The 23,785-nt window shown below is 51.1% G+C and overlaps 1 protein-coding gene and 1 long non-coding RNA gene across 7 annotated transcripts in view; one reads left to right on the forward strand and one right to left on the reverse strand.

Moving 5' to 3' along the window:
- Window positions 1–1,657: 1,657 nt before the first annotated feature.
- Window positions 1,658–17,709, reverse strand: CILP (cartilage intermediate layer protein). 5 transcript variants are annotated; one of them, XM_065941951.1, is made up of 9 exons: window positions 17,402–17,709; window positions 15,652–15,818; window positions 12,919–13,011; window positions 11,662–11,931; window positions 10,009–10,191; window positions 9,307–9,621; window positions 8,416–8,524; window positions 6,923–7,080; window positions 1,658–4,721 (listed from the first exon to the last, which is right to left on the reverse strand). In XM_065941951.1, exons 2-9 carry the CDS (start codon window positions 15,710–15,712, stop codon window positions 2,362–2,364), a joined length of 3,549 nt encoding a protein of 1,182 aa, XP_065798023.1. In that variant the 5' UTR covers window positions 15,713–15,818; window positions 17,402–17,709; the 3' UTR covers window positions 1,658–2,361. The 5 variants fall into 5 exon arrangements, with proteins under 5 accessions (XP_065798023.1, XP_065798025.1, XP_065798026.1 ...); XM_065941953.1 differs by lacking the exon at window positions 17,402–17,709 and adding an exon at window positions 14,691–14,751 and having other exon boundaries at window positions 15,652–15,694; XM_065941954.1 differs by lacking the exon at window positions 11,662–11,931 and having other exon boundaries at window positions 17,402–17,708.
- LOC136172500 (uncharacterized) overlaps window positions 16,909–23,785 on the forward strand; it is a 47,803-nt gene continuing 40,926 nt past the window's right edge. For both annotated transcript variants that reach the window (XR_010664033.1, XR_010664032.1), the window contains exons 1-2: window positions 16,909–17,206; window positions 21,557–21,709. This is a non-coding gene — a long non-coding RNA (uncharacterized lncRNA). The remainder of the gene's footprint in view (window positions 17,207–21,556; window positions 21,710–23,785) is intronic.

Below are 23,785 nucleotides of genomic sequence, written 5' to 3' on the forward strand. Positions count from 1 at the left end.
TTTGCACAAATCGTTTCTGCTTGTGGCCCTTGCCCCTGACAAACCACACCTTCAGCATACCAGCTCCTGTCATTCAGACCTCAAAGTAGACATCACCTCCTCTAAGAAGACTCCTCTGGCCACCAACCCCTCCAAAGCTGGTGCCACTATGTGTAGGTTTGCTTATTTTCTTTACTCTTTTTGGCTGCATTGAGTCTTAGTTGCGACATGCAGGATTCTCTAGTTGTGGTGAGCAGACTTAGTTGCCCAGTGGCATATGGGATCTCAGTTCCCAGGCCAGGGATCAAATCCTACGTCCCCTGTATTGCAAGGCAGATTCTTAACCACTGGACCACCTGGAAAGTCCACATAGTATATTTTATATACTCATGAAGACCTGTCTACTTGCACACATGGCTTTGCATAGAATAGGCACTCAATAAATAGCTGGTGAGCAAGGAAAAAGAAAATGGACTCCAGCAGCTGCCACTTGCTGGAGTCCATTTATTCAGGTCCTCAGTGGAGAACAGAAAGGGAAGGTCAGGGGTTGGGAGCCCAGTCAGCCCACTTTCCCCAGCAACCCCTTCTGATGAGTTTGCAGAAAACTGGACGATCAGGTTGAAGCAGGGAGGTAACTGTGCTATAGATCGCCGCGCGCTGACTCCTTGGCAGGGGCAGCCAAAGCTGCTCCCCCCGTCATCCCACCCAGTGAAGTCAGTGGGAGCCACTCCCTGGGACGTACAGCCTGGAAGTAGCTTAAGGAGCAGTCACAGAGCTGCGAGGCCCTAGCCCTGCATACACTCACTCTCAGAGGTCATGGGAGTGGGGTGCCTAGCCAGAGAAATTTCTAGTCAATTATGAACCAAACCCCTGGGAACTGGGCAGATGCTGAGCCAAGAGTACAAACCTAGGCCAGACCGGAGGTGGCCAAAAGGAGCTGCCCCAGGCCTGCCAGGGGATCAGGGAGAGCATTTTGTCCTGATTGTAAGTGATGCCCTCTCCTCACCCCTTGGCCTCTTTCGTAATAGATTCTGGAGAGGTTGGCAAAGAGGCAGTCAGTGCATCTTACTCAACCCTGGCTGTGGATGCCCCCAGGATCACTCTGGCACCATCTAGGGCCTCTGATATACTATTTTAAACCAAACACCTTTTCAAAAAAAAAAAAAAAAACAACTCCATTTGGACCAGTCGTTTTACTCAAGGAACAGAGGCTGTTATGCACAACAGAGGTCTGGTGTCTGGAAAAGCTGGGCATCTTTAGAAGAGCTTGGAATGAAAAAAATAAAAAGCCCATCCTTCCGAGTGAGGTCAGCCAAGCCAGCTGGAGGAGGCAGCACACGGTGGGGGGTTGCCAAAGGACCACTTGGCCAAACCATTGTATAAGCTCCCCAGTATTGGAAGGGACGAAAAAAAAATCAGGACATGTTTTCAGCTTTGTTCAGGGGCCCAGAACATGCTTTCAACTCCAGGAATCTCTGCTCTTCTCTGCAAATGGAAAATATGACCCATGAAAACAAACTTGACCAGTAGAATATGTGCCTAGTCACCCAGCCCTGTAACTTGGGGTTAGGCGGCGCTATGCCTCACGCCACCTTGTGACCATTTTCCAGAGACCCCTCTGTCCCTCTGAGCAGTTAGCTCACTTTAATGGTTTAAAGACAGGTCAGTGACCTCAAAATCAAGTACAAAATGTGCATTTATTGACATCTGTTCTGGGCCACACTGGGCTTCTAGTGAGAACAATATAAAAGGAAACAATATAGTTAGCAACGGAGTGCAGTTGTGGATACCAGGTGATGTTTTTCCCAGATTTGGCAAAGGAAATATGATTACCTTATATTCAACAGTGTAACACTGAACATGCACTGGAGTTCCAGATTCAGCAAAGAAATGTTAGTAACATTTCAAATAACAATATAGTTTATTTCTTTATTTTACCACCTTTTATACGTATGAACTGTGATGCAGGCCTTGCTTACATCCTATGAAGTCAGGCCAAGAAATATGCTTTATATTGGTTATTTGACCTTCAACATCCGACTATCATTAGAGGTGGGCAAAACCATGCAAAAAAGAAAATGAAAGACATTTCCAGGTAGGACAGTAAATGAAGAATGCTTGAAGCCACAGAGTTTGCCCATGGCCAATTTCTTGTGTTTCTTGTAGAGAGAGAACAGGACAGTGGGGCTTTATTCTGACATTTCAGGGGCTTCATGCCAATCAGGGTCACGAGACAAAGACAATAAGTAAGTGAAGGAATGAAGAACTAAACACGCAAGTTGCACCAGAACAGATGGGCTTAAATTAACCGAGTGACAGTTTGGGCATCAGTCCCACATGACTGTCATGTGAGATGGCAGGAGAAGGAAAGTATCACAAGCCTCAGTCGCTCAGAGGCTGCTGAGCAGCCCCAGGAAACCTCAGAGAGGCCACCCCTCCACGCTGGCTCCCCTGGCTTGCCCGCTGCCTCCTTGAGGGCACTCTTCCCCTGACACTGCTTGCAGGGGAGGGCTGGGCCGCGGTGCTCTGGAGGTACTGGAAGGCACTCTGACGGCCCACCTGCCTCTCTACGCAGTTAAAGGTGAGGGCCACTCCCACATTGGCCTTCATGACTCTGGAAGAGCCATCGGATGTGCCATCAAAGCACCGGCCGAGCGCAATCTCCTTGGCCGTGCGAGGGTCCTGGTCAGTGACAGTGTAGATGCCGTAGTTGTGGCCCAGTGGGTCCAAGGGCGCCAGCATGGTGTACTCGCTGGTGTCGTTGTTGACCGCCAGCGGCAGGTGGTTGACCAGGTACTCATGCAGCATGGAGTTCACACTGGCTCGTTGGCAGCTGCCCTGGGGGATGACTCTCACCAGCGTGCGGTCCACACGGTCCTGGTCGTATAGCATCCCGCTGCACTTGAACTCCAAGCAGGCAGAGGACACGTTGGGCTGGTCCCTGTCCCGTGTGCTCCTCACATCCCGGATTCCGTACAGCTTCCCCACCGTCCGCCGGTGGGTGCCCCCCATGTTACGGGAGCGCACATTTATCTCCGGCAGCCCCACAATCCTCACCTTGATGTAGCAAGCCCTGAACTCCATTGGCTTGGGCCACCAGGCCAAGTAGTCTTCAGTCCAGCTCATGGGGTCGTCATCGTTGAAAGGGACTGTGTTATAGTCGTACCGATCCCCCTCGATCTGGTAGAACCGGAAATGGGCCGCACTGGGTGGTGCGTCCTCGCATGCCTGGAGGTTCTCAAATGCATAGATGGGCCCATTGCCCTCCTCTGCCGAGTTGGGCCTTGGCTTGGCCATGCTGATCTGGAAAGCCGTCTTCTTGATCCGTGGGTCCTCATGGTCTGTCCGGCGGTACTTGAGCTTGTTGAGGTAGGGCTGAGGGACACCGATTGCATTTGGGTTGAACTTGGGAGAAGACTCCACTGCTTCCAGTTCTTCCCCGGCCAGGCTGGCCAAGACGTAGGCAGAGTAAGCATCGGGGGACTGGTCGTCACAGAAGGCAGGCACGCAGGCCCCATTGGGACCCGTGAGGACACTGTCAAAGCGGCCCCAGGCCCTGGGGTTGGAGGAGAAGCCAGTCCTGGGCTCCAGGTTGATCACAGAGACCACGACCCCCTGGATCTGCTCACTGGGCAAGAACCTCTCACTCCGGTAGGCCCTCACCTTGATGAAGCACCTCCTGCTCTCCGGGACATCCAGGTTAAAAAGCCTCCTCTCACGAATCTCCATGTTGCCCACCAGGAAGGTCCTGTCCTCCCTTCTGCTCCGCCTTTGGCTTTCAGGCTTGAAGTCACCTTCCTCCTCCCACAGCCCTGTGTCTGGGTTGAGTGACCAGAGTTTCATCATGGACACATGCTCTGGCATCTTGACCTGGGTTGAGTCAAGATGAACCTTCACCTTGCCAACATTAAGGGACTCTGAGGTGGCTTCATCTCTGAAGTCCACAGAGAACATGCCATATGTCCGAAGAGGGAGAGTGTCACCTTCATCATTGATGAAGTTCAGGTCACTCTGGGCAGCAGTAGCTGTGGAAATATTCCGGGGATCCAGGAAGGTCACACTGGCCTTTACTTTTCCCAGGTAGGGCTCCCCGTTCTGCCGGTAGAAACTCTTGGATGGGATCTCCAGCTCAGCCACAGGGTCTTCACCAGCCATGTCCCCCAAGGGGATAATGTTGGTCTCCATGGCCTCCAAGGTGATGGGCTCTTTCCGCCGAAGCATCTTGATCTCATGGAACACAGCACTCCCCTTCTTGTTGAAGGGCAGCACTTTGGTGGTGTTGACGAACTTCTGCATCCTGTCCACAAATGTGAGCACCAGCCTCTCTGTGTCCTGAGGGACGTGGAGCGTGAACGTGCCCTTGTAGCCAGTCATGCTCACACGAGCGTTCCCCATGTACACGTGGCCAAAGCGCAGGGGCTCCCCGTTGTCGGCCGCGCTGACTCGGCCCCGCACGATTCTCCGAGTCTCCGTGCACCGCTGGCAGCTGCACGCGGTGGCCACCTTGGTGGGCAGCGTGTACCCGCTGCACTGGATCTCCCTCTCCTCTGTTTTGGAGATCCCACAGCAGTGCTCCACAGCATCTCGGCACCTGATCCCATTATCCTGCTGCCCCGCACAGGTCTTGACAGGGCAACGACCCACGTCATAGTAGAAGGAGTTGGTGGCATTCTGGAAACAGTCATGGGGCAGCCGGATAAGGTAGCTCTCGGGGGTTGGGTTGCAAGGAATCTCATCAGGGGCTATGGAGGGAAATAGTTCAGACATTAAATGCAAGTCCTTTTCCTACACAAAGGGCATCTCAACCTCACTTTTCTGACCTCAGGTTTTCAAAGCACTGGCATGGTCCCAACTCTCATAGAACTCCTCTGAGGGAGAACGGATAGCCATTACTAATTCCATTTTATCCTTGGAGAAACAGTGTTCCTTGCAGAGACCACTACAGTAATGGTTCTCATTGGAGGGATCTTGAAAATTTGTGAGGGTGTTCTGAATTACCACCAAAGCTGGGAGTGCTACTGGCTTATCATGGGCGGGGTGGGCTTGTAGCTCTGTTTTCTGCAGTGCCTGGCACTGTGTGGCATAAAGAATTTTACTGCATTCTGCTTTCACATATTCTATAGACATTCATGTACATGGAAAGCATGTTTAAATGATCAGAACCTGGTTTTTTATACATGGTTTTACCATGCATTGAGTTTTTGAAGGATGCAACTACCATATAAATCGAGCTAAGATTGTACTTTGTTTAGCTTGGTAAAATACCAGGAACTGCTTCTTGTCTCAGAAAAATCACCTCCCTACAACCGCCCAAGGAATGTGAAACAATGCCCCGCTACACGTCAGTATTTGTTGTCATCACATTCATGGTGACTGGATTCAAGTGCAAGTGTCTGACTTCCTGGTGGGTGTTCTTGTGTCATGGACACTTACATATTTAAACACATACGATTTTGCACTAAAATTATTTTTTTATATTTCCATTTTATGTCATTAGGAGCATGTCCATATAGATATCTTAAAGTCACATATAGTTATTATCTATAAATTTAGCTTTAGAATAGTAAACTACTTTTTAGTTTAAAATATTAAACATGTGAAGTATTAAGAATAACTGTGACAAGCAGGGAGCTCTGGCATAACGAGCTGGGAACCACGGTTGTTGACAGGGTTCCGCATCTCATCCGCGAAGGTCCAGGTGCCCTGTGTCCTGTCTGTCCTCAGCTGTCTCGCTCATTGGAGTCTGTGAAATACTCCAGACTCCTCCCAACAAATTTCCTCCTGCCTTTTGCCTGGCTTTGTTTAGGCCAATTACTAAGATATCCTCCTTCCCCCTCATTTTGCAAGTACAGGTTCCTGACTGGTCTCAGCCTCCGGTCTCCCCTCCTCCAGCTCACTTCTAGCAGCCAGCTTTAATCAGGTCACCCTTTCTTGTAAAGCCCCCTCAGCTGCCCCCTTCTCTAACTTTGCTCACGCTGGCCCTTGATCTGGAATTCCCCCACCTCCATACACACAGACCCTGGCCATTGTTTAACCTCAGGGGTTCGCAATACTGGCCACGAATTAGAATTCCTGGGGAGAGCTTTTAACCTGAGTGTTCCCAGGCCACATTCCAAAGCAATAAAATCAAGCTCCCTGGAGGTAAAACCCAGGCAACAATATTTTTTAAAAACTCACAGGTGGACCTACTGTATAATACAGGAAACTCTGCTCCATGTTATGTGGCAGCCGGGATGGGAAAGGAGTTTGAGGGAGAATGGATAAATGTACACATGTGGCTGAGTCCCTCCACTCTTCACCTGAAACTACCACAACGTCGTTAATCAGTTATTTGTGCACACGTGCTAAGTCACTTCAGTTGGGTCTGACTCACTGTGACCCTGTGGACTGTAGCCCACCAGGCTCCTCTGTCCTTGAGATTCTCCAGGCAAGAATACTGGGTGGGTTGCCAAGCCCTCCTCCAGGGGTTCTTCCCGACCCAGGGATCGAAACTGCATGTCCTGCAACTCCTGCATTGCAGGCAGGTTCTTTACCACTGAGCCACCAGGGAAGCCCTAATCGGCTATACCCCAATACAAATTTAAAAGTTAAAAAAAAAACGCAATAGTTGATCCCAGTGGGTGACCAAAGCTAAAAACCACTGTCTAAGCCTCCAGCAACCAGCCACAACAGTCTTTCCCACCTGGAAGTTCTCTGTTTCTCATCTGTAATATCCACAACTCCTTATCTCCTGTTTCAGCTGCATTTTTTCTCTCTCTACTGACTTGTCTCTTATTTCTCCACCCCTCCTGGAGTGGCAGATCTGTGAGGGTAGGACCCAGGTCTGTGCCATCTTTGTGTTCCAGAAAGCACAGCACTGCACACAGCCCAGGACAGCCCACGTTTTGACTGTTCGGTTATGCCTGCTGTGGCAGGGGTTCTCCAGAGGCCCTGCCAGGCTTACCTATGACAGTCAGCTGGGCGATGCGGGACTTCGCAGCCCCAGCATCGCTCTGGGCCTTGCAGAAGTACTCCCCCGCCTGGTCCCGCTGCAGATTCCTCAGCACCAGTTTGCTGTCATGCTTGTAGAGGGAGGGGTCCAACAGTGTGTTGTTATGGTACCTGCAAGGGATGGAGAGGGACAGCCTGAGGGGGCAGTGGAAGGGCTGGTATCCTTAAGGACAGTATCAGGAGCCAGGCAGATGATGGACAGGTCCCTGCAGATGCCAACTCTGCAACTGACTTGGCTCATTCAAGAGCACTGACTGGCCTGGGAGTCAGGGGACTTGCTTCTCAGTCTCAGCCCCACCGCTGGCTGGCTATGGACCCTTGGACAAATCCTTTCACCTCTGAGCTTCAACTTCCTGTTCCATTCATATGAAATAGATGCCATGATTCCTAGCTGATCCGTAGAATTATTGCTGTTGCTGCTGTTAAGTCGCTTCAGTCGTGTCTGACTCTGTGCGACCCCATAGACGGCAGCCCACCAGGCTCCCACGTCCTTGGGATTCTCTAGGCAAAAACGCTGGAGTGGGTTGCCATTTCCTTCTCCAATGCATGAAAGTGAAAAGTGAAAGTGAAGTCGCTCAGTCGTGTCCGACTCTTAGCGACCCCATGGACTGCAGCCTACCAGGCTCCTCCATCCATGGGATTTTCCAGGCAAAAGTACTGGAGTGGGGTGCCATTGCCTTCTCCGATAGAACTGTTGAGAGGGTCAAATAAGATAATGGCTGTAAAATGTTTGTGAAGGGTAAAGGACAGCCACTGGAGACTCTAACCTTGTTTGCCTTTGGGAAGTTAGGACTGGGAAACCTGGTTCTGTATCCCAAGGATATAGAGTCAGGACCCTAAGACCACAGCGGCTCTGTAGGGACCCCAGCTTCAATAGGACAACAGGGCTTGCTGGTTGTCTGAGTGGCCTCAACCCTATTGGCCCCAACTTTAAAAAAATTTTTTTTTTTTTTGGCTATTAGAATCTTAGTTCCCTGACAAGGGATCAAAACTACACCCCTTGCAGTCTTAACCACTGGACCACCAGAGAAGTCCCCAGCTGGCCCCCACTTTTAAGTGTCCATTCCCTGATGATGGACCAGGGCTTTGTGTGTGTGGGTGCATGCTCACGTGCACACGCTCAGTCATGTTCGACTCTGTGACTGCATGGACTGTAGCCTTCCAGGCTCTTCTGTCCATGGAATTTTCCAAGTAAGAATACTGGAGTGTATTGCCATCTCCTACTCCAGGGAATCTTCCTGACCCAGGGATCAAACCCACATCTCTTGCATTTCCTACACTGGCAGCAGGCTCTTCACCACTGCAATGCCTGGGAAGCCACACCAGAGCCTTACTTATGACTTTATTCTGCTGGTTACTGTCATGATTAACAACTCCAGACCCAGTGCAAGAAAGCTCTGGTTTTCCAAGAGGAGAATCAGGCCAGATACGTGGCAGCATACTCACCAGAAATACTTGTCTGGTTTGGGCTTCCCTGTGGCCTTACAGCATAAGGACACGCTCTGCCCAGCTCTTCGTGCCTTCGTCTCAGGGTTCATCACAATGTACGGTGTTTCTGAGACAGGGATGAGAAATGGTGTCTGGGGTTTTTCTTTGTGACAGGTTCTCCAGAGCCTTGCTCCCTCAGGTATTTTGACATGTGTTAAAGTTGTACAATTTCACACATACACCCTAGCCCGCTTCTAATGGTCCTAACAGACTCCACTCCCTCCATCCACTCAGATGGGACCCGCTCCCATAGCCTCTTGAGCAGTATCTGGGTGAGGCAGTGGCGAGCCAAGGGGACTCTGTACCAGGCAAGATTCCCAAGCATTGCCATTGAGACAGAGCTGGCTGTTGCAAATAGTGCAGTACCTTCTCTTCTGATTCCAACAGAATTTTCTGGCCATTCTGCACTGTTTCTGAATTTCCCCAGCCTCTCTCTCTACGACCTCCAAGCCTTACGCTATATTGTCATTGACTCTTTTAGATAAGTTGGCAGGAAAGAACTTATACATCTGAGGGAGCAAGCCATGCCACTATCTGGGGGAAGAATACTCCAAGCAGAGTATATAGCAAGTGCAAAGGCCCTGAGGCAGGTGTGCACCTATGTAGTTGAGGAATAGATAGGAAACCTTTGTAACTGTAGTAGAGTGACTCAGTGCAGGTGGTGGGGACCGTAATAGGAGAGGAGAGAAGGTAAGTAATGGGTGGTGGGTAGGGAGCCAGATGATGTTGGAACTTGGGGACTTTTTAGTTTTACTCAGGGAAAGCTGGGAAGCCAGCTCTGAGTACTAGAATCCTTGTATTTAAAAGTCCAGCCTTCCTCCCCAGCCCGACCCCAGAGAACTTCAGTACCTGCCCTCACGAACTCCGCCCTGATGGTGGCTGCCTTCAGTCTAGTCTTAGGCACCGTGAGGTGGATGGGCACAAACTTGGTCTTTGTGATCTTCAGGATGCTTTTGCCGTCGGGGCACAACCCAGGGACTCGGAACCTCCCACTGCTGTCTGTCCGGGTCAGTAGCTTAGGTGTCTTGCTCAGGAGGTAGACAACAGCCCCTGAAGCTGGGGCACCCCCAGGGAGGGAGACAGCCCCATAGAGCACAAAGTCCTGACACATGCACGCGTCACACTCAGCATTCGGCTTGCCCATGGGGCAGGTAAGGTCACAGGCTGTGGAAAAAGAGGCCACATCAGGAGGGCATGTATGGATTCTGGCCCTCCTTCAATGTCCCACCTGCGGAGTCTCATATGCTCTCTCTCATCCTTAGGCCTTTGTTACCCTCCCTCAGCAGCCTGCGTAACTCATTCCTACTCATCCTTCAACACTTAGCTCAGGACACCTCCTCTAGGAAGACAGAACTGAGTCCCCTGAGTGACGATGATTGATCCTGCTCTGTGCTTCCACATTATCCCCTAAATCCCCCATCAGTGCACAGAATTACTTGATGTGTGGATGAATGAATGAATGAACCTGTCTCAGTCTGATCCTCTAACCTCTTCTAGGCTATTTCAGCCCCAGCCCCACGCCCTATCTGGTACCAGAAGCAGGGGTGGTACCTGAACAGGCCTGTTCCATGCAATGCCGGCCCTCCTCGGTGGCCTCACTGCACAGCGACACTGTCTCCGCCAAGCAGGTGCGTGATCGGGTCTGGACCCCAGGGTGACCACAAGCAGCAGAACACTTGCTCCAGGGAGACCACGGGCTCCAGAGGCTGCGGTCCGTGTCTCGGCGCAAGGATCCTACAAAGAAGACCAGCAGGCGGTCTGACTTCCCTCCAAAGGGACTCCTTCAGGATGCCCGACCCTGAGGCTGCTTTTTCTCGGAGATGCACGCCTCCAGTTACATCCTAGATGTCTTTGATATTTACATTTCCTGCAAGGATTTTTCCAACAGATGGACACCAAGAGACTTGAGGAAGTGATGTCTCTTAATTTTCACAATGACACCACCAAATGGGCTATGGGTGCCCCTGAGAGGGACTTACTGGCCAAGCACTGGGAATTTGGTGTGCTGTCCTTGCATGTGGAGGACAGCACCATCTTTACTCTCCCTGTGTGAAAACAGCCCCTGCTCCTGCAGAAGGGGCCCTGGGAAGTCAAGACCTGGGGCCTCAGCAACATCAAGGCCCCTCTGCCTACACTCCTCATCCTTGATCTGAGGCCTGTGTGCAAGAAAACGGGGGCCTCGAACCTCACCCTGAGACATTTCCCAGCCTGAGTGCCTGATCCAGGTGACTGCCACTTGCACCTGAGCCTGCAGGGTCAGGCCGTGTGCAATGGCGGGACCCCAGGAAGCCAGGACGCACAGTCAGTAATGGACAGGTCTGCAGCTGGCTCTGAATTACCCAGTATGGGGAGAGAGGACAGAAAGAGCATGAACTCTTGAACTCTGCGAACACAGGCCTGGGTTTAAATCCCAGCATTCCACTGACCAGCTGTGTCATTCCAAAAAGTTCCCTAACCTCTCTGAACCTGGAATAACTTGTCAAAATAGAGATTCCTCACAGTCAGTTGTGAAAGTTGAACAATGGAGATAACTAGCAGCATCTGGCACAGAGGAACTAAACTAGAAATGAAAACTTAGTGGGCGTTCACCTGCGTTAAGCCCTCTGCATTTATTATCTAATTTAATCCTCATAAAAACCTCATAAAGTGAAAATGTTAGTCGCTCAATCACGTCCAGCTCTTTGCGATCCCATGGACTGTAGCCCACCAGGCTCCTCTGTCCATGTAATTCTCCAGGCAAGAATCCTGCCATTCCCTTCTCCAGGGGATCTTCCTGACCCAGGGGTTGAACACAGGTCTCCTGAATTACAGGCAGATTCTTTACTGTCTGAGCCACTAGGGAAGCCCAAAACTCCCCATGAAGGTATATTAATACCTCTCTTCCACATGTAAGAATCCTGAGGCTCAGAGAGTTTCAGAAAATCTGCCTAAGGAACACAGTAGAGACAGTGGGCCCAGATTCAAAGCAGTCCAACTCCAGAGCCTGTGGTCTTCCCCATCAGTAAAATGGATTGAAAGGAAACTATCCATCAACACAGAACACTGTTGGGAACATTATGGCTCTCATGGAACTAATGGGTTATTATGGAGTTGAAGCACGTGTATGTGTGCGATATACAGAGTTTCCATGGCCAGATGCAGGCCCTGGCCTCCCCCTTTGGAGAGGCTGGTGAGAAGTAGAGAGTGGGGGCTGGCCAGGCTCACCTGGAGGGCAGAGGAAGCGCACAGTGTAATTAGAGCAGTTCTGGCCGGGTCGCTGCTCCCTGTTGAGGCACCAGAAGCCCTCGAGGGGGCTGCCGTGGACCACTTGGCCAGTGCTGCCCGCAGGTGTCCAGCTGGTGGTTCGAGCCTCTAGCCGCAGGGGCCGAGCGCACACCCGGTCCCCATAGTAGAACTGAATGGCATCCAGCCGTTCGTAGTCACCCTTCCCACCCGGGTGGTCAATGTTGAACCAGGTCGTCCACTCCCCGGGACCTGAGAGAGAGCCAGAGAGAGCCAGGTGGGAGACAGGTGGGAGCCAGTCAGGCCCCAGCAGCCCTGGTGAGCTCAACCCCTGGGAGTCATCCCCGCTGACCCTCACCTGCCCCTCACCTGCCCCTCACTGGTCTCAGGCCCCATCACGTCTCTCTGTGCAGCGTTTCTAGACTCTCTCACCCTTCTGCACACCCTGCTGCCAAAGATTCTCAGCAGCCTGGCTATACCATGTCAGTAACTTCCTGCCTGATGTCTACCTCTGTGTTCCCCAAACCATCCCCACTCCTCTTCAATACCGCAGTCAAGGTGAGCTTCCTCCACGCAGCCAGGGTCACATCGCTCCCAGCTTTAACCCCTTAGCCGGGTATTTAGGTGCTAATGAGCTGGTACCTCCAGCCTCCTCTCTCTGCTCTCTCCCTGCCAGCCTGTGTGCGCTCTGGCCCCAGCAAGCCCTACAGCATTCCTGGGATCTATTAGGCAGCTTCATGCTTCTGAGCTGTCCTATATACTTGCTCCCTCTGCCTGGACAGAGATGTTGGTCAAGTACCCCCTTTTTTTTTTTAAGTTCCCTGACCAGGGATTGAACCCAGACTCCCTGCAGGGGAAGCACTGAGTCTTAACCACTGGATGCCAGGGAAGTCCTCAAATGCCTTTTAAAAGTGGATTTCTATGGAAGTTCCCAAATGACTCAGTGGGTAAAAGAATCTGCCTGCAATGCAGGAGAGGTAGGTTCAACCCCCGGGTCAGGAAGATCCCCTGGAGAAGGAAATGGCAATCCACTCTGGTATTCTTGCCTGAAAAATCCCATGGACAAAGGAGCCTGGCAGGCTACAGTCCAAAGGATCGCAAAGAGTTGGACACAACTGAGCAAAGCATTTTGTCTGTGGAACCCTGACATTGTCCCCCCCGACTGCAGAGATTCTCTTAGCAAGCTCAGTAAAGAGCGACCCCCTCACCCCCATGCTCCCTGCTCCAGCCACAACTCACTGTCCAGGAGGTTAGCAGGCTTGGCAAAGACACTTGAGGTCCTCTTCCCAGGTTGGACTCTTCTTACTGACTGAGTGAGCATCATCTGCCTCCCTGAGGGCCGGGAGGAGAAGTGAGAAGCCAAGAAAGTTACAGGGGTCCAGCAGGGTCCTGCTACTAGCCTCTCAGGATGTAGGGAAGCAGTGTGATGTGGGGGATGGAACGTGAGTGCTGGGCGTGGGTTCAGAGTCTCACTCTGCCATTGACTGGCTGTATGACCTCAAAAGCTTTATTCTTTTAAATTTGTTTCCTCATAAAAGAGAGCTTTACCTGTTTACAATAGCTAGGACATGGAAGCAACCTAGATGTCCATCGGCAGGCGAATGGATAAGGAAGTTGTGGTACATATACACAGTGGAATATTACTCAGCTACAAAAAAGAATGCATTTGAATCAGTTCTAATGAGATGGATGAAACTGTAAACTATTATACAGAGTGAAGTGAGTCAGAAAGAGAAACACCAATACAGTGTATTAACACATATAAACACGGAATTTGGAAGACAGTAATGACCGACCATATATGCAAGACAGCAAAAGAGACACAGATGTAAAGAGCAGACTTTTGGGCTATGTGAGAGAAGGCAAGGGTGGGATGATTTGAGAGAATAGCATTGAAACATGTATATTATCATATGTAAAATAAATGACCAGTGCAAGTTCGATGAATGAAGCAGGGCACTCAAAGCCAGTGACTACCCAGAGGGATGGGGTGGGGTGGGGTGGGGAAGGAAGAGGGAGGGGGGTTCACAATGGGGGGACACATGTACATCCATGGCTGATTCATGCCAGTGTATGGCAAATAGCACCACAATATTGTAAAGTAATTGGCCTCCAATTAAAATAAATTATTATTTTTTGTAAATAGAGCTGCGCCAACAATCACTGCATCACAGGGTCATGGTGCCTTTTCAAGGTGATGGTGAAGCTAAAGAGACCTGGCATGCAGTGCATGCTCAACCAGCGTGGTTCTCTTTTCGCGTTTGTTCTAGAAAATGGACCATGGGATGCTGCAAGGCAGCCAGGGCTCCTCCTGTAGGATCTGAGCCCATCCTTCTTGGCAGAATGGAACCTTACTTTCCTCATCTTGTAAAACAGAGACATTAGTTTCCACTGCACATGTGGTGGTCCAGCTGGCATGAGGATTCCATAAGGAAACAAAGTCTCTGAAGTACATGGCGATTGAGACTGTGAGCCCCAGACACTGCCACTTCCTGACTGTGTGACCTTGGGCCAGGTACTTAACTCATCTGACCCCTCATCATAAAGTAAGGTTAATAATAGTCCCCAGCTCAGATGATTATAGGGATTAAATACGCTTCTTCATAAAATCCACTTAGAATAATGCCTAGCACAGAATGTTTGCTGAATAAAGTATTAGCAACTCCATTTAGCTCAAGACCTGGACAATAGATGTCCATTTCTCTTCTCCTGGCAAAGCTTGACTTTGGGAATCCACCCTCACCCTCATAGGATCTGGCTGGAGGAGTGGACCTTTAATTATTATTATTTTTTATTTTTATTTTTTGGCCACACCATGCAGTCTGTGGGAGCTTAGTTTCCCAGTCAGGGATTGAGTCAGCGCCCTCTGCACTGGAAGTATGAAGTCGTAACCACTGGCCACCAGGGAAGTCCCAGTCCTTTAGTTTTCTGACCACAGCTGGCAAAGTCTCCCTGAGGACGGGTATGGGGACCTCTGAGCCACAGGCAGCGAGCCTCCAGGTCCAACCCACCTGAGGCTGAGTTGGAGGCTCCAAAACAGAAAGGTGAGAGGACAGCAGAGGCCTGCAAAAGCTTCAAAAGGCAATTCACTCTCATGAGAAAGTCAAATTAGTATTCTCTTTGCTGCTTAACTGGGGGTGATGGTTGCTCTTTTAATCAAACTAATCTGATTTCCCTTCAGATTGCTGAATGTCAATCATCTTCATCACCAACAGCTGTCAGGGTAGAAAGAGCAAGGCAGGAGGTGGGCACATAGAGGGTTTGGCAAGATGCTCAGACAGCCCTTGTTCCTGCATCTGCAGTCACAAAGCCTGCAGTGCTCATAGCTCTAAGGAGAATTCTGAGCGTTTTTTGCTTTACCTGAGTATGTGGCTAGAAATCAGAAAAAGAAAGGGAGGTAGGAGAGAGCATGCAGCCTGGTGCTGTGAGCTCTGATGCTCAGACGCCTCGGGGAGCCCACCGGGCAAATTCCCTCCACCTGTTCCCTGGCAAACTCGCAGTCACCAGAGAATGGGGTCCAAGGACAAGGAGACCAGAAGGGGTTCCAGTGTCTCTGTGAAATTTGGCTACAGGGTCTAAATGAATTTTCATGAAACTAAAATCAGATCTCACCCTAAATCCAGATGTGAGAACTCAGGGATTCCTTTTGCTTTGGCTATCAGGAAGCTCAGAGCTAAATTTAGCACTCAGGGGGCAGTGGTGACCCTCTTTATCTTCTTTCCTCCTTCTGAATGACAGCTTATCCCTCTCCTCATTTAAAAGATTCTGTCCTGTGAGTTTTAATATTGGGACCTATCTCAAACCCTTTAGGAAAACAAGCAGGGTATAAACTATGAATAAATAGATAAACCAGCCTCGGGTCTTAGTGCCACAGCTATAGTTTAGGACAGGTGCAGAGTTGGGTCCCAGACCAAATGTGACTTCCCTATGGCAAGTAGCAGCTTAGAGAGACAGGAGATACTTAGCCTGTACCCAACGCTGAGGTGATCTCCAAAACTAGGCAGAAGAACATGCAGGCCTTGGTCCCCGCCATCTTTCCCCCCGTCCTGTGGGGAACGTGGCAGGAGCTGAGTGAGGGTTCCTTCACAGAGTTGGAGTCCCTGGAATGCAATCCCTGAGAAGTTTCTCAGATCAGTGACCTGCAAAGAAACAAAGCTCATCAGGTTCCATATCTCTGAGTTGACTCTGAGGTTTTGAGCAGAACTATTTCTTTTCTTTCTTGTAAAAAATTTTTATTCATTTATTTTTTTGGCTGCATCTTGCTACATGTGGGGTCTTAGTAACTCAACCAGGGATTGAACCTGCACCCCCTGCATTGGAAGTATGGAATCTTCACCACTGGACTGCTAGGGAAGTCTCCAGAACTATTTCTTGACCTATCAAAGGTGAAAGGTGGACAGAATGAAGTCTTGTGAGGATGATACCTGCCCACATTGTAAATCTGGGCAGCTTGGGAGAGGCAGAGAGTCAGAATCTCATTCACATGAGGCAGACCTGGATTCAAACCCCAGATCCAGGTGCTAGGACCCCACCTCGAGATGGGACATAAGGGACAGTCGGGGTGAGATGTTTCCTTGCCAGTAAGTGGGTGCCTGGGCTCACCCCCAGCATCCTCTGGGTGACTCACTTCCAAGACCCAGGCTTGGAGACCTGTTTAGCTGCCCTTGGTGGGACTCACGTTCCTGCACAACAGGGCTATATATGAAGGCTGGGCAGCCCCTGCTCCACCACAGCAGCCTCTCACAGGACAGGCAAGCTGGAGGGTGCAGATGCTTCAGACACACCAGCTCCATGAACACATTCCCAGATGCGCACAGGCTGCAGATGGAACACATTTCTGGCCTGCCTAGGAGTCACACAGCCAGGAGCCTGCTGGAGGAGAGCAGAGGGGACCCACAGGGAGAGGCCAGGGCCCCCCAGTAACTGCTGAGTGGGGGTTAGGGGCTGCAGGGACAGGAAGAGGAGCTCCCCTGTTCTCCAAGAGGCCTGGTAATAGGGCCAGGACCCAGGCTCCCGCTCAATTTTCTCTCTCCCCAGACCTCTGGCCAACCCAGATTCTGACCAGTGCCTGGAAATTCAAGAGGGATTCACTTCAACCTCCAAAGTCCAGGGTGTGGTGAGAAAAGGGAGAGTCCTCCTTTCTGGAAAAAAAGATTCAGAAGCACTTAGTTGTCCCAGAAGAAGAACAGACCAAGCCCACGCTGCAGGCCATCCAGCTCTAAGGCCCCGAGAACGGAGTGCAGGGTCTCCAGGGTCTCCAGCTCTGTGGGCCTCCCCCCCAGCTCCCAGGCTCTGAGCCGAGGGCCGAGCGCTCCCCAGGGCCTGCACGGCCCTCAGCCTGGGACTCTGCTCTGGGACTGTCTGGGGCCAAAGTGGCTTGAGGCACCTTGTGGAAAAACCATTTCCCATCTGGCAGCCCATGGAAGTTTCCTCAGCATATGCCCTGCTGCTGAGGCTCCCCAATCCGCAGGTCTCAGAGCGCTCAGACAAAAAAGGCTGGCTGACCGCAGGAAAAAGGGACCCAGAGGTAAGAGACCCTGACAGGCGCCCTCTGAGGGCCCCATCCTCACGTCGGGGAGGGAGAAGACTTGGGGCCAGCTCCAAGGAAGAAAGGCAAGTCGTGTCTGCGGGAGGTGAGGCAGCTGGCCGGGGGTGCCCAGGGGCAGCTGAGCCAGGCTGAGGGGTGCAGGGGCGGGCTAAGGAGAACAGGAGCGGGGCTCACCGTGTCTTGAGCAGGATCCTCAGCTGGGGGCTCCACGCTTTCCTCTCTCCAGCAGGCCAGCCACGGGGCCTTATATAGCACAGCTGGAGGCTCAGCCTGTGGCAGTGCGCCACGGGAAGCAGCCGCGAAACCAGATCTGAGCCTGAGGAAGCTCAGCCTTCTCCTCCCCTCCCCACATCCCCAGCGGCTTCCAGAGGCCCGATTTCACTTCCAGACCCCCAGGGGGAGATGCCGCAGGGCATGGGGGTGGGCCAGGTGGGCAGCTGCCCGGGGCTCCATAGGCCAGAGCAGAGGGATGGGTGGGGAGGCAGGGGCTCGGGCAGCAGCCCTGGGGAGGGGCTAAGGGGAATTCTACGTGTGGGCGGCGCTTCATAGCTCGGGGTGGTATGCTCTTGCCTAAGCTTTGCCTGCTGATCCCCAACATTCCCTGGCCCCGGCCCACCTATGCAGAGAAAGAACTTTGCTGCCCTTAGCACATACCCCGAGTTCTCTTAGGCACATGGATCACCTGGCCTCTCAACTCAGTCTGCCTTGTCTGATTGGGCAACTATTCAGCCTCTGTGGCTCTGAGGGAGAGTTCAGGGACCCTCCGAAAGGACAAAGGGCAGAGGGATTGTGGGGCCAGGAGGAGAACAGTTCTTTCACCCCTTCCTGCCTTCATTTGGGTGCCTGCCTATACCCAGTGGATCCGAGAGGAATCCCTGCATATAGATTCTCTGAGATCGTGCCAGATGCTCATATCTGTGCGAGTGTGTGTGTAAGAGAGAGTGTGTGTGTGTGTGTGAGAGTACTTTGGGTACGGGTACCCACCAGCAATGAGCAGCCACCTTACACACAGGTGGCATAAGCAGCTGCTAGTGTTTCCAGACTTTAGCTGCCTCCCCCCACGGCATGAGCTTGCCTCTCCTCACAGGCAGCAGTTCTATAATTGTAGCATGCCTTAGAAACCCCTGGAGAGCTTGTGAAAGCGCAGATGCTGAACCCCACACCCAGGCTTTCTGGTTCAGTAGACCTGAAGCCAGGCCTGAGACTTTGCATTTCTTTTTTTTTTTTTTTTTTTTTTGAGACTTTGCATTTCTGACAAGTTCCCAGGTGATTTTGATGGGCTGGTTTATGGACCACCCAAGGAGAGAGTCCTGGGTGGAGGCACAAGATGGGGAGGGGGTGAACCAGGGAGACCGCAGGAGTTGCCAAGGTTTGCCTTACATCCCAGGCTCATCGGGCCTAGCCTGGGCTTTCTGCCTTATGCGGGGCCTGGAGATGGAGGCCTGGCTCATGTGGCCCTCCACACCAGTGTCAGCTCCCTCTCTCCACACACTATCAACGAGCACCTGTTTGGAGCAGGCTCGAGGCTCGGTACTGGGAGGACATAGGGAGAAGACATCTCCATGATTTCAGAGGAAAAAGCCCTGTATGGAAATGATCCCACAGTGCTGCAGTGCACACTCATTCAGCTGTGCGTGTGTGCTTGTATGTGTTTGTGCCTTTCTCTATAGATACGTGCCGTGTGTATGCCATAATATGTGCCTATGTGTATATATATATGGGCTTCCCTGGTGGCTCAGATGGTACAGAATCTGTCTGCAGTAGAGGAGACCTGGATTTCGATCCCTGGGTCAGGAAGTTCCCCTGGAGAAGGGAATGGCCAGCCTCTCCAGTATTCTTGCCTGAAGAATTCCATGGACAGAGGAGCCTGGAGGACTCCATGGGGCTGCAAAGAGTTGGACATGACTGAGTGACTAACACTCATTCACTCATATATATATATATATGTCTTTCTCCCTGTGTGAATGTGTGTGGGTGTGGGTGCGGGTGCAAGCAAGGGTTTAGGAGCTCTGCTTCCCTGAGCATCATCCTGGACAGGAGCTGTTGGGGGAGAAGCGGATGGGTGGAGGAAGGATATTGAGTAAAGACAGCCCCTAAGCAGATCCAAGGCACAGACCTGGTTTCTTTTTCTCCTGGAGCCTCCTGGCCCCCAGATTTTGGCCCAGAGATTCTGTAGCTAGACCAAGTCTGGTCCAGTTATAGTCAGAGCCAATCCATGAAGCAGCTTTAGTCTGAACTAAGTGAAGGCAAATTGTGAACCGAGTGAAGACCCTAAGAACTCTGCTGGTCCATGGACAAAAGCTAAGCCCCAATAGCCTGATCAGAGGCCAGGGAAAAACAGGAACTTGGGAGTCAAAAGTATAGTACTGGTTCTATTGCTAATTCTGACGTGTGATCTTGGACAAGTAACGACCCACATGACCCTGGATCTCCTACGCAGCAGGAGTTCAGACTGAGAGAGCTCTGAGGCCCCCACCAGCTCTTTCAAGGTTTGATAAGATGCTGACACTGAATACAACAGAAAGGAGGGAACAGAAGAAATGACAGCCCCAAAGACTCTCACCAGAGGTTAGGCCAGAAGCCAGAGAAGTCACTTGACCACCAAGACTGGATAAGGAGAGCAAGGCAGACAGGAGAGGAAGGTGCGGTGGAGGTAAACCAGAGGACAAGAGGTCAAAGTCAGGGTAATCAACTTCTTTCCGGGGCCGCTACTCTATGGAACCGCAGAGTACATGAAAGAGGTCTCCCCAGCCTCTCTTCTCCTTCTGTAGCAGGAGGCAGGAAGCCTAGGACTTGGCAAAGCGTAGCCCTTTAGGCCATGATCCCTGCCTTGGTGTCCTTGATTGGTCAGGAACTCACACCTCAGGCCCCATTTACCCTGCTCAAGGGTAGGGTGGTAGGGTAAATGGCCAGAGGGTCTTGTCATGGTTGGCATAGGGCTGAGCTAGAATCCCTGGGCTCTGCTAACAGCACTGCCACTGGCGTCCTTCTAGCTCATCTCCTCCCACCTCTCCTCTTCTGTCCCCAAGAGGGACTGAGCAGCTAACTGCACAGGGCTAGACTGGTGGAATCTGCACCCACCCCCACCCCCTGCTCCCAGGATGCCTTTGAGGGAGAGGCTGCTCCTCTCCTTGGCCAGGACCTCAGGATAGTGAGGGCCTGGGAGGCGGCCACAGATCCAGACTGTCCAGGGCCTGACCTGACCAAGCTGGGTCAGCGCCAACCATGAGTGGCCACATGGGGCTTCTTCAGGCCAGGCCAGTCTGCTGCAGCTCCAAGCCCTCGCCTGGAAAACACGGGAAATCCATCAATCACCCCCACCCTTGTCCAGGGGATGAGGGGCTTGGAATCCAGTTTAGCCAGGCCATCTGTGACCCAAGCCTATGGCCACGGGTCTCCACCCTGCCGAGGGGAAAGAAACTTGGGAATACTGGGAGGGGTCTGACATCATGCTGGCGGCTCCAGAGGAAGGGATCTGCCTCCGACTCTGACCACCTCGCGTATGCGCCCATCATCGCCCCCTTGTGGCCTGAGGAGGCGTTGCAGGCCTGGGTAGGGATGCGCCACTGCTGATCGCGGGGGACTGGAGGACTTCACTGCAGCACTGAACGACCCTCAGGGGCTGCTGACCCAGTATGTATGGGAGTCGAGATACCCAGAGTCTACGGGAGTGGGAGAGCTCACTCTCTGACCCGATTGGTCTCCTCCCTCTCCCAGATGCAGTCTGCCACTTCTCCCACCCAGTGCCTTTACAGTTCTATTCCTCAGCTTCCCATCTTCCTCCCCACCCATGTGAATGTCCCTCATCTTTCAATGCCCCATCTCAGTCTCCCTGCTCCTGCCCTCCATGACCACCCAGGCCCACCTTGACTATTGCTTCTCAGGTCTCAGATGATAATGTTCAGCACCCTGTAATTTACAAGGCACATTCGTGATCATCATCCCATCTTCAGCCTCACAGCTGATCTGCGAGACAGGAATGATGACACCCATTTTACAGAGGGAAAACTGAGGCTCAGAAAGGTGAAATACGCTCCAGCCGTGTGCTCCTCAGTGAGAACATGCTAGAATAGTCTAACTCTGCCTGCCTGGAACACACATCCTCCTTCCCATATACACACTAATTTCAAAAATGTCCCTATCTAATACGATCCAGCTATCTATCATACTGTGGTGGATTAAATATGGCCACAAATTCTTTGCAACTCTCCCATTATGAGGTAGAGTCTCTTTACTCACCCTTTTGACCTGGACTGACTTTGTCACTTGCTTTAAACAAAGGAATGACAGAAATGATACTCAAGAGATCTTGCCACCTTCACCCCCTAGGAACACTCTCCTGAGACCACCATATAAAGAAGTCAGTCTGTCCTCGAGGATGACAGACCACATGAAGGAGAACAGAGACCCCCAGCCAACAGCCAGACATGTGAACAAGGACATCTTGAACTTTCTACCTCAGCAGTTGCATAAGTGAGCCAGGTAAGACCAGCAAAAGAATGGCCTAGCCACCCACAGAATCACAAGAAATGATAATCGTTGTTGTAAGGCACTAAGTTTTGGGGTGATTTGTTGTGCTGTAATAGGTTACTAATATACACACTCAGGGGCTTCCCAGGTAGCGCCACTGCTAAAGAACCTGCCTGCCAATGCAGGAGACATAGAGACAAAAGTTTGATCCCTGGGTCGGGAAAATCCCCTGGAGGAGGGTATGGCAACCCACTCCAGTATTCCTGCCTGGAGAATCCCATGGACAGAGGAGCCTGGTGGGCTACAGTCCATGGGGTTGCAAAGCATCAGACACGACGGAGGCAACTCAGCACACACATACACATACACGCTAAGAGTAGAACAGCTTTCAGTTGCAAGAGTCAGAGCACAACTCAGATTGGATTATACAGAAAAGGGATCTGATGGTTGTGAAAACTGAAGTCCTGGGGAAAATTGGATCCAGGGACTCAAATAACATCATCAGGATTGTTCTCCATCCATGTCTCAGCTGCTTTCTCTGAGATGGTTTTTTCCCCAGGAGGCTGTGGCAGAGTCTGTATTTTCCCAAGTTGGCTGCACCAATAGCTCCCATTGCACATGTTCATGTACAAGGTGATTGCCTTCCTCTGCCATCAAGAACTAGGATCTAATTTCCCTCCTCTTGAATCTCAGCTGGCCTATGACTGACTTGTAACCAAGAACGAGGTGAACTTTTAAGGCTAGGTCAGAAAAGGTCATACAACTTCCACTTGGGATGTCTGCTCTGGGGAAAGCCAGCTAACTTCCCAGAGACCACCAAACTGGAGAGGCCTGGTGTCGGTGTTATGGTAGGAGGTCCCAGCTGAGCCCAGTGTTCCAGCCCTCACCATGAAGGCACCAAAAATGTGAGTGTAGCTGTCTTGGACCCTCCAGAACAGACCAGTTCACCTACTAGATGAGTGCCACGGAGTGGCCTCAATCCATGTCATAAAAAACAAGTCATTGTTTTTTGAATTGCCCAGTCAAGCCCTACATGAGACCCTGACCTATAGAATTCTCAGGATATGAGAAAATTGATCATCATTTAAGCCACTAAGATTTGGGGTAATTTGTTATGCAACAGTAACTGAAACAGACACTGTTCCCATGTGGTATTTTCCAGAAGATCCAGGCTCCTTTCTAGCATGTCTCAAACCTCCCATTGAAAAAGCATGACTTCTGTGTTCCAGCAGAAGTCCTGGGAAAGGCTCTCTCTCTCTGGCCCCTTCTGACCCGTTCGCTGTAACCATGGGGGTGGAAAGCTCTGATTAGTCCACTTCTGGAGGTAGAGGTAGATCATCTCACTGGAATCACAGGGACTGATTTTTCCTAAAGAAAAATTGTGGTGCTGTCACCAGAAGTAGAAAGAATGGATGTTAGGAAGCGAAAAATGACACATGCCCATCAAAAATAGAACCACAAATACAAACTGAAAAGTACAACTCCTACTTCAGGTTGAGTAGGAGTCAACCTGAAATGTCTAACTACTAAACTTTTTTTAATCCAGATTCTTTTTTTAAAAATTAATGTATTTATTTTTGGTTTCGCTAGGTCTTTGTTGCTGTGTGTGGGCTTTCTCTAGTTATGGCGAGCAGGGGTTACTAGTCGTTGCGATGCATAGGTTTCTTGCTGCAGTGGCTTCTCTTGTTGCAGAGCACAGGCTCTAAACACATAGGCTTCAGTAGTTCTGGCGCATGGGCTTAGTTGCTCTGTGATGTGTGGGATTTTCCCGGACCAGGGATTGAATCCATGTCCCCTGCATTAGCAGGGAAATTCTTAACCACTAGACCACCAGGGAAATCCCAGTGGCTTCTAACTAATCTTAATACCAGTAGTTGAATCTTGATATCAAAAACCACTTTAATAGCTGTCAACCTCAGCATTTACCCTCCCTTTGTTCTTCGGTAAACCTACCCATGAATCACTTCCTCTCACCCTGTAACCACATCAACATTTCCCAAAAGAGCTGGGCAAAACTGAACAACTATAACAACTCCAGCTTAGAAAATGAAAGAAAAAGAAACCTTCAGAATTATGCAAGTCACACGG

The sequence above is a fragment of the Muntiacus reevesi genome, chromosome 7 (assembly GCF_963930625.1).
Source record: "Muntiacus reevesi chromosome 7, mMunRee1.1, whole genome shotgun sequence".
NCBI classification, from domain to species: Eukaryota; Metazoa; Chordata; class Mammalia; order Artiodactyla; family Cervidae; genus Muntiacus; species Muntiacus reevesi.

Excerpts from the sequence above, each read along its gene's own strand:
- CILP (XM_065941951.1), bottom strand. The coding sequence starts at position 15,712 with ATGGCGGGGACCAAGGCCTGCATGTTCTTCTGCCTAGTTTTGGAGATC. Across the intron at positions 11,932-12,918 it reads GCCTGCTAACCTCCTGGACA|GTCCCGGGGAGTGGACGACC; the intron begins GTGAGTTGTGGC and ends GCTCTCTCTCAG. Across the intron at positions 9,622-10,008 it reads CATGGAACAGGCCTGTTCAG|CCTGTGACCTTACCTGCCCC; the intron begins GTACCACCCCTG and ends CTTTTTCCACAG.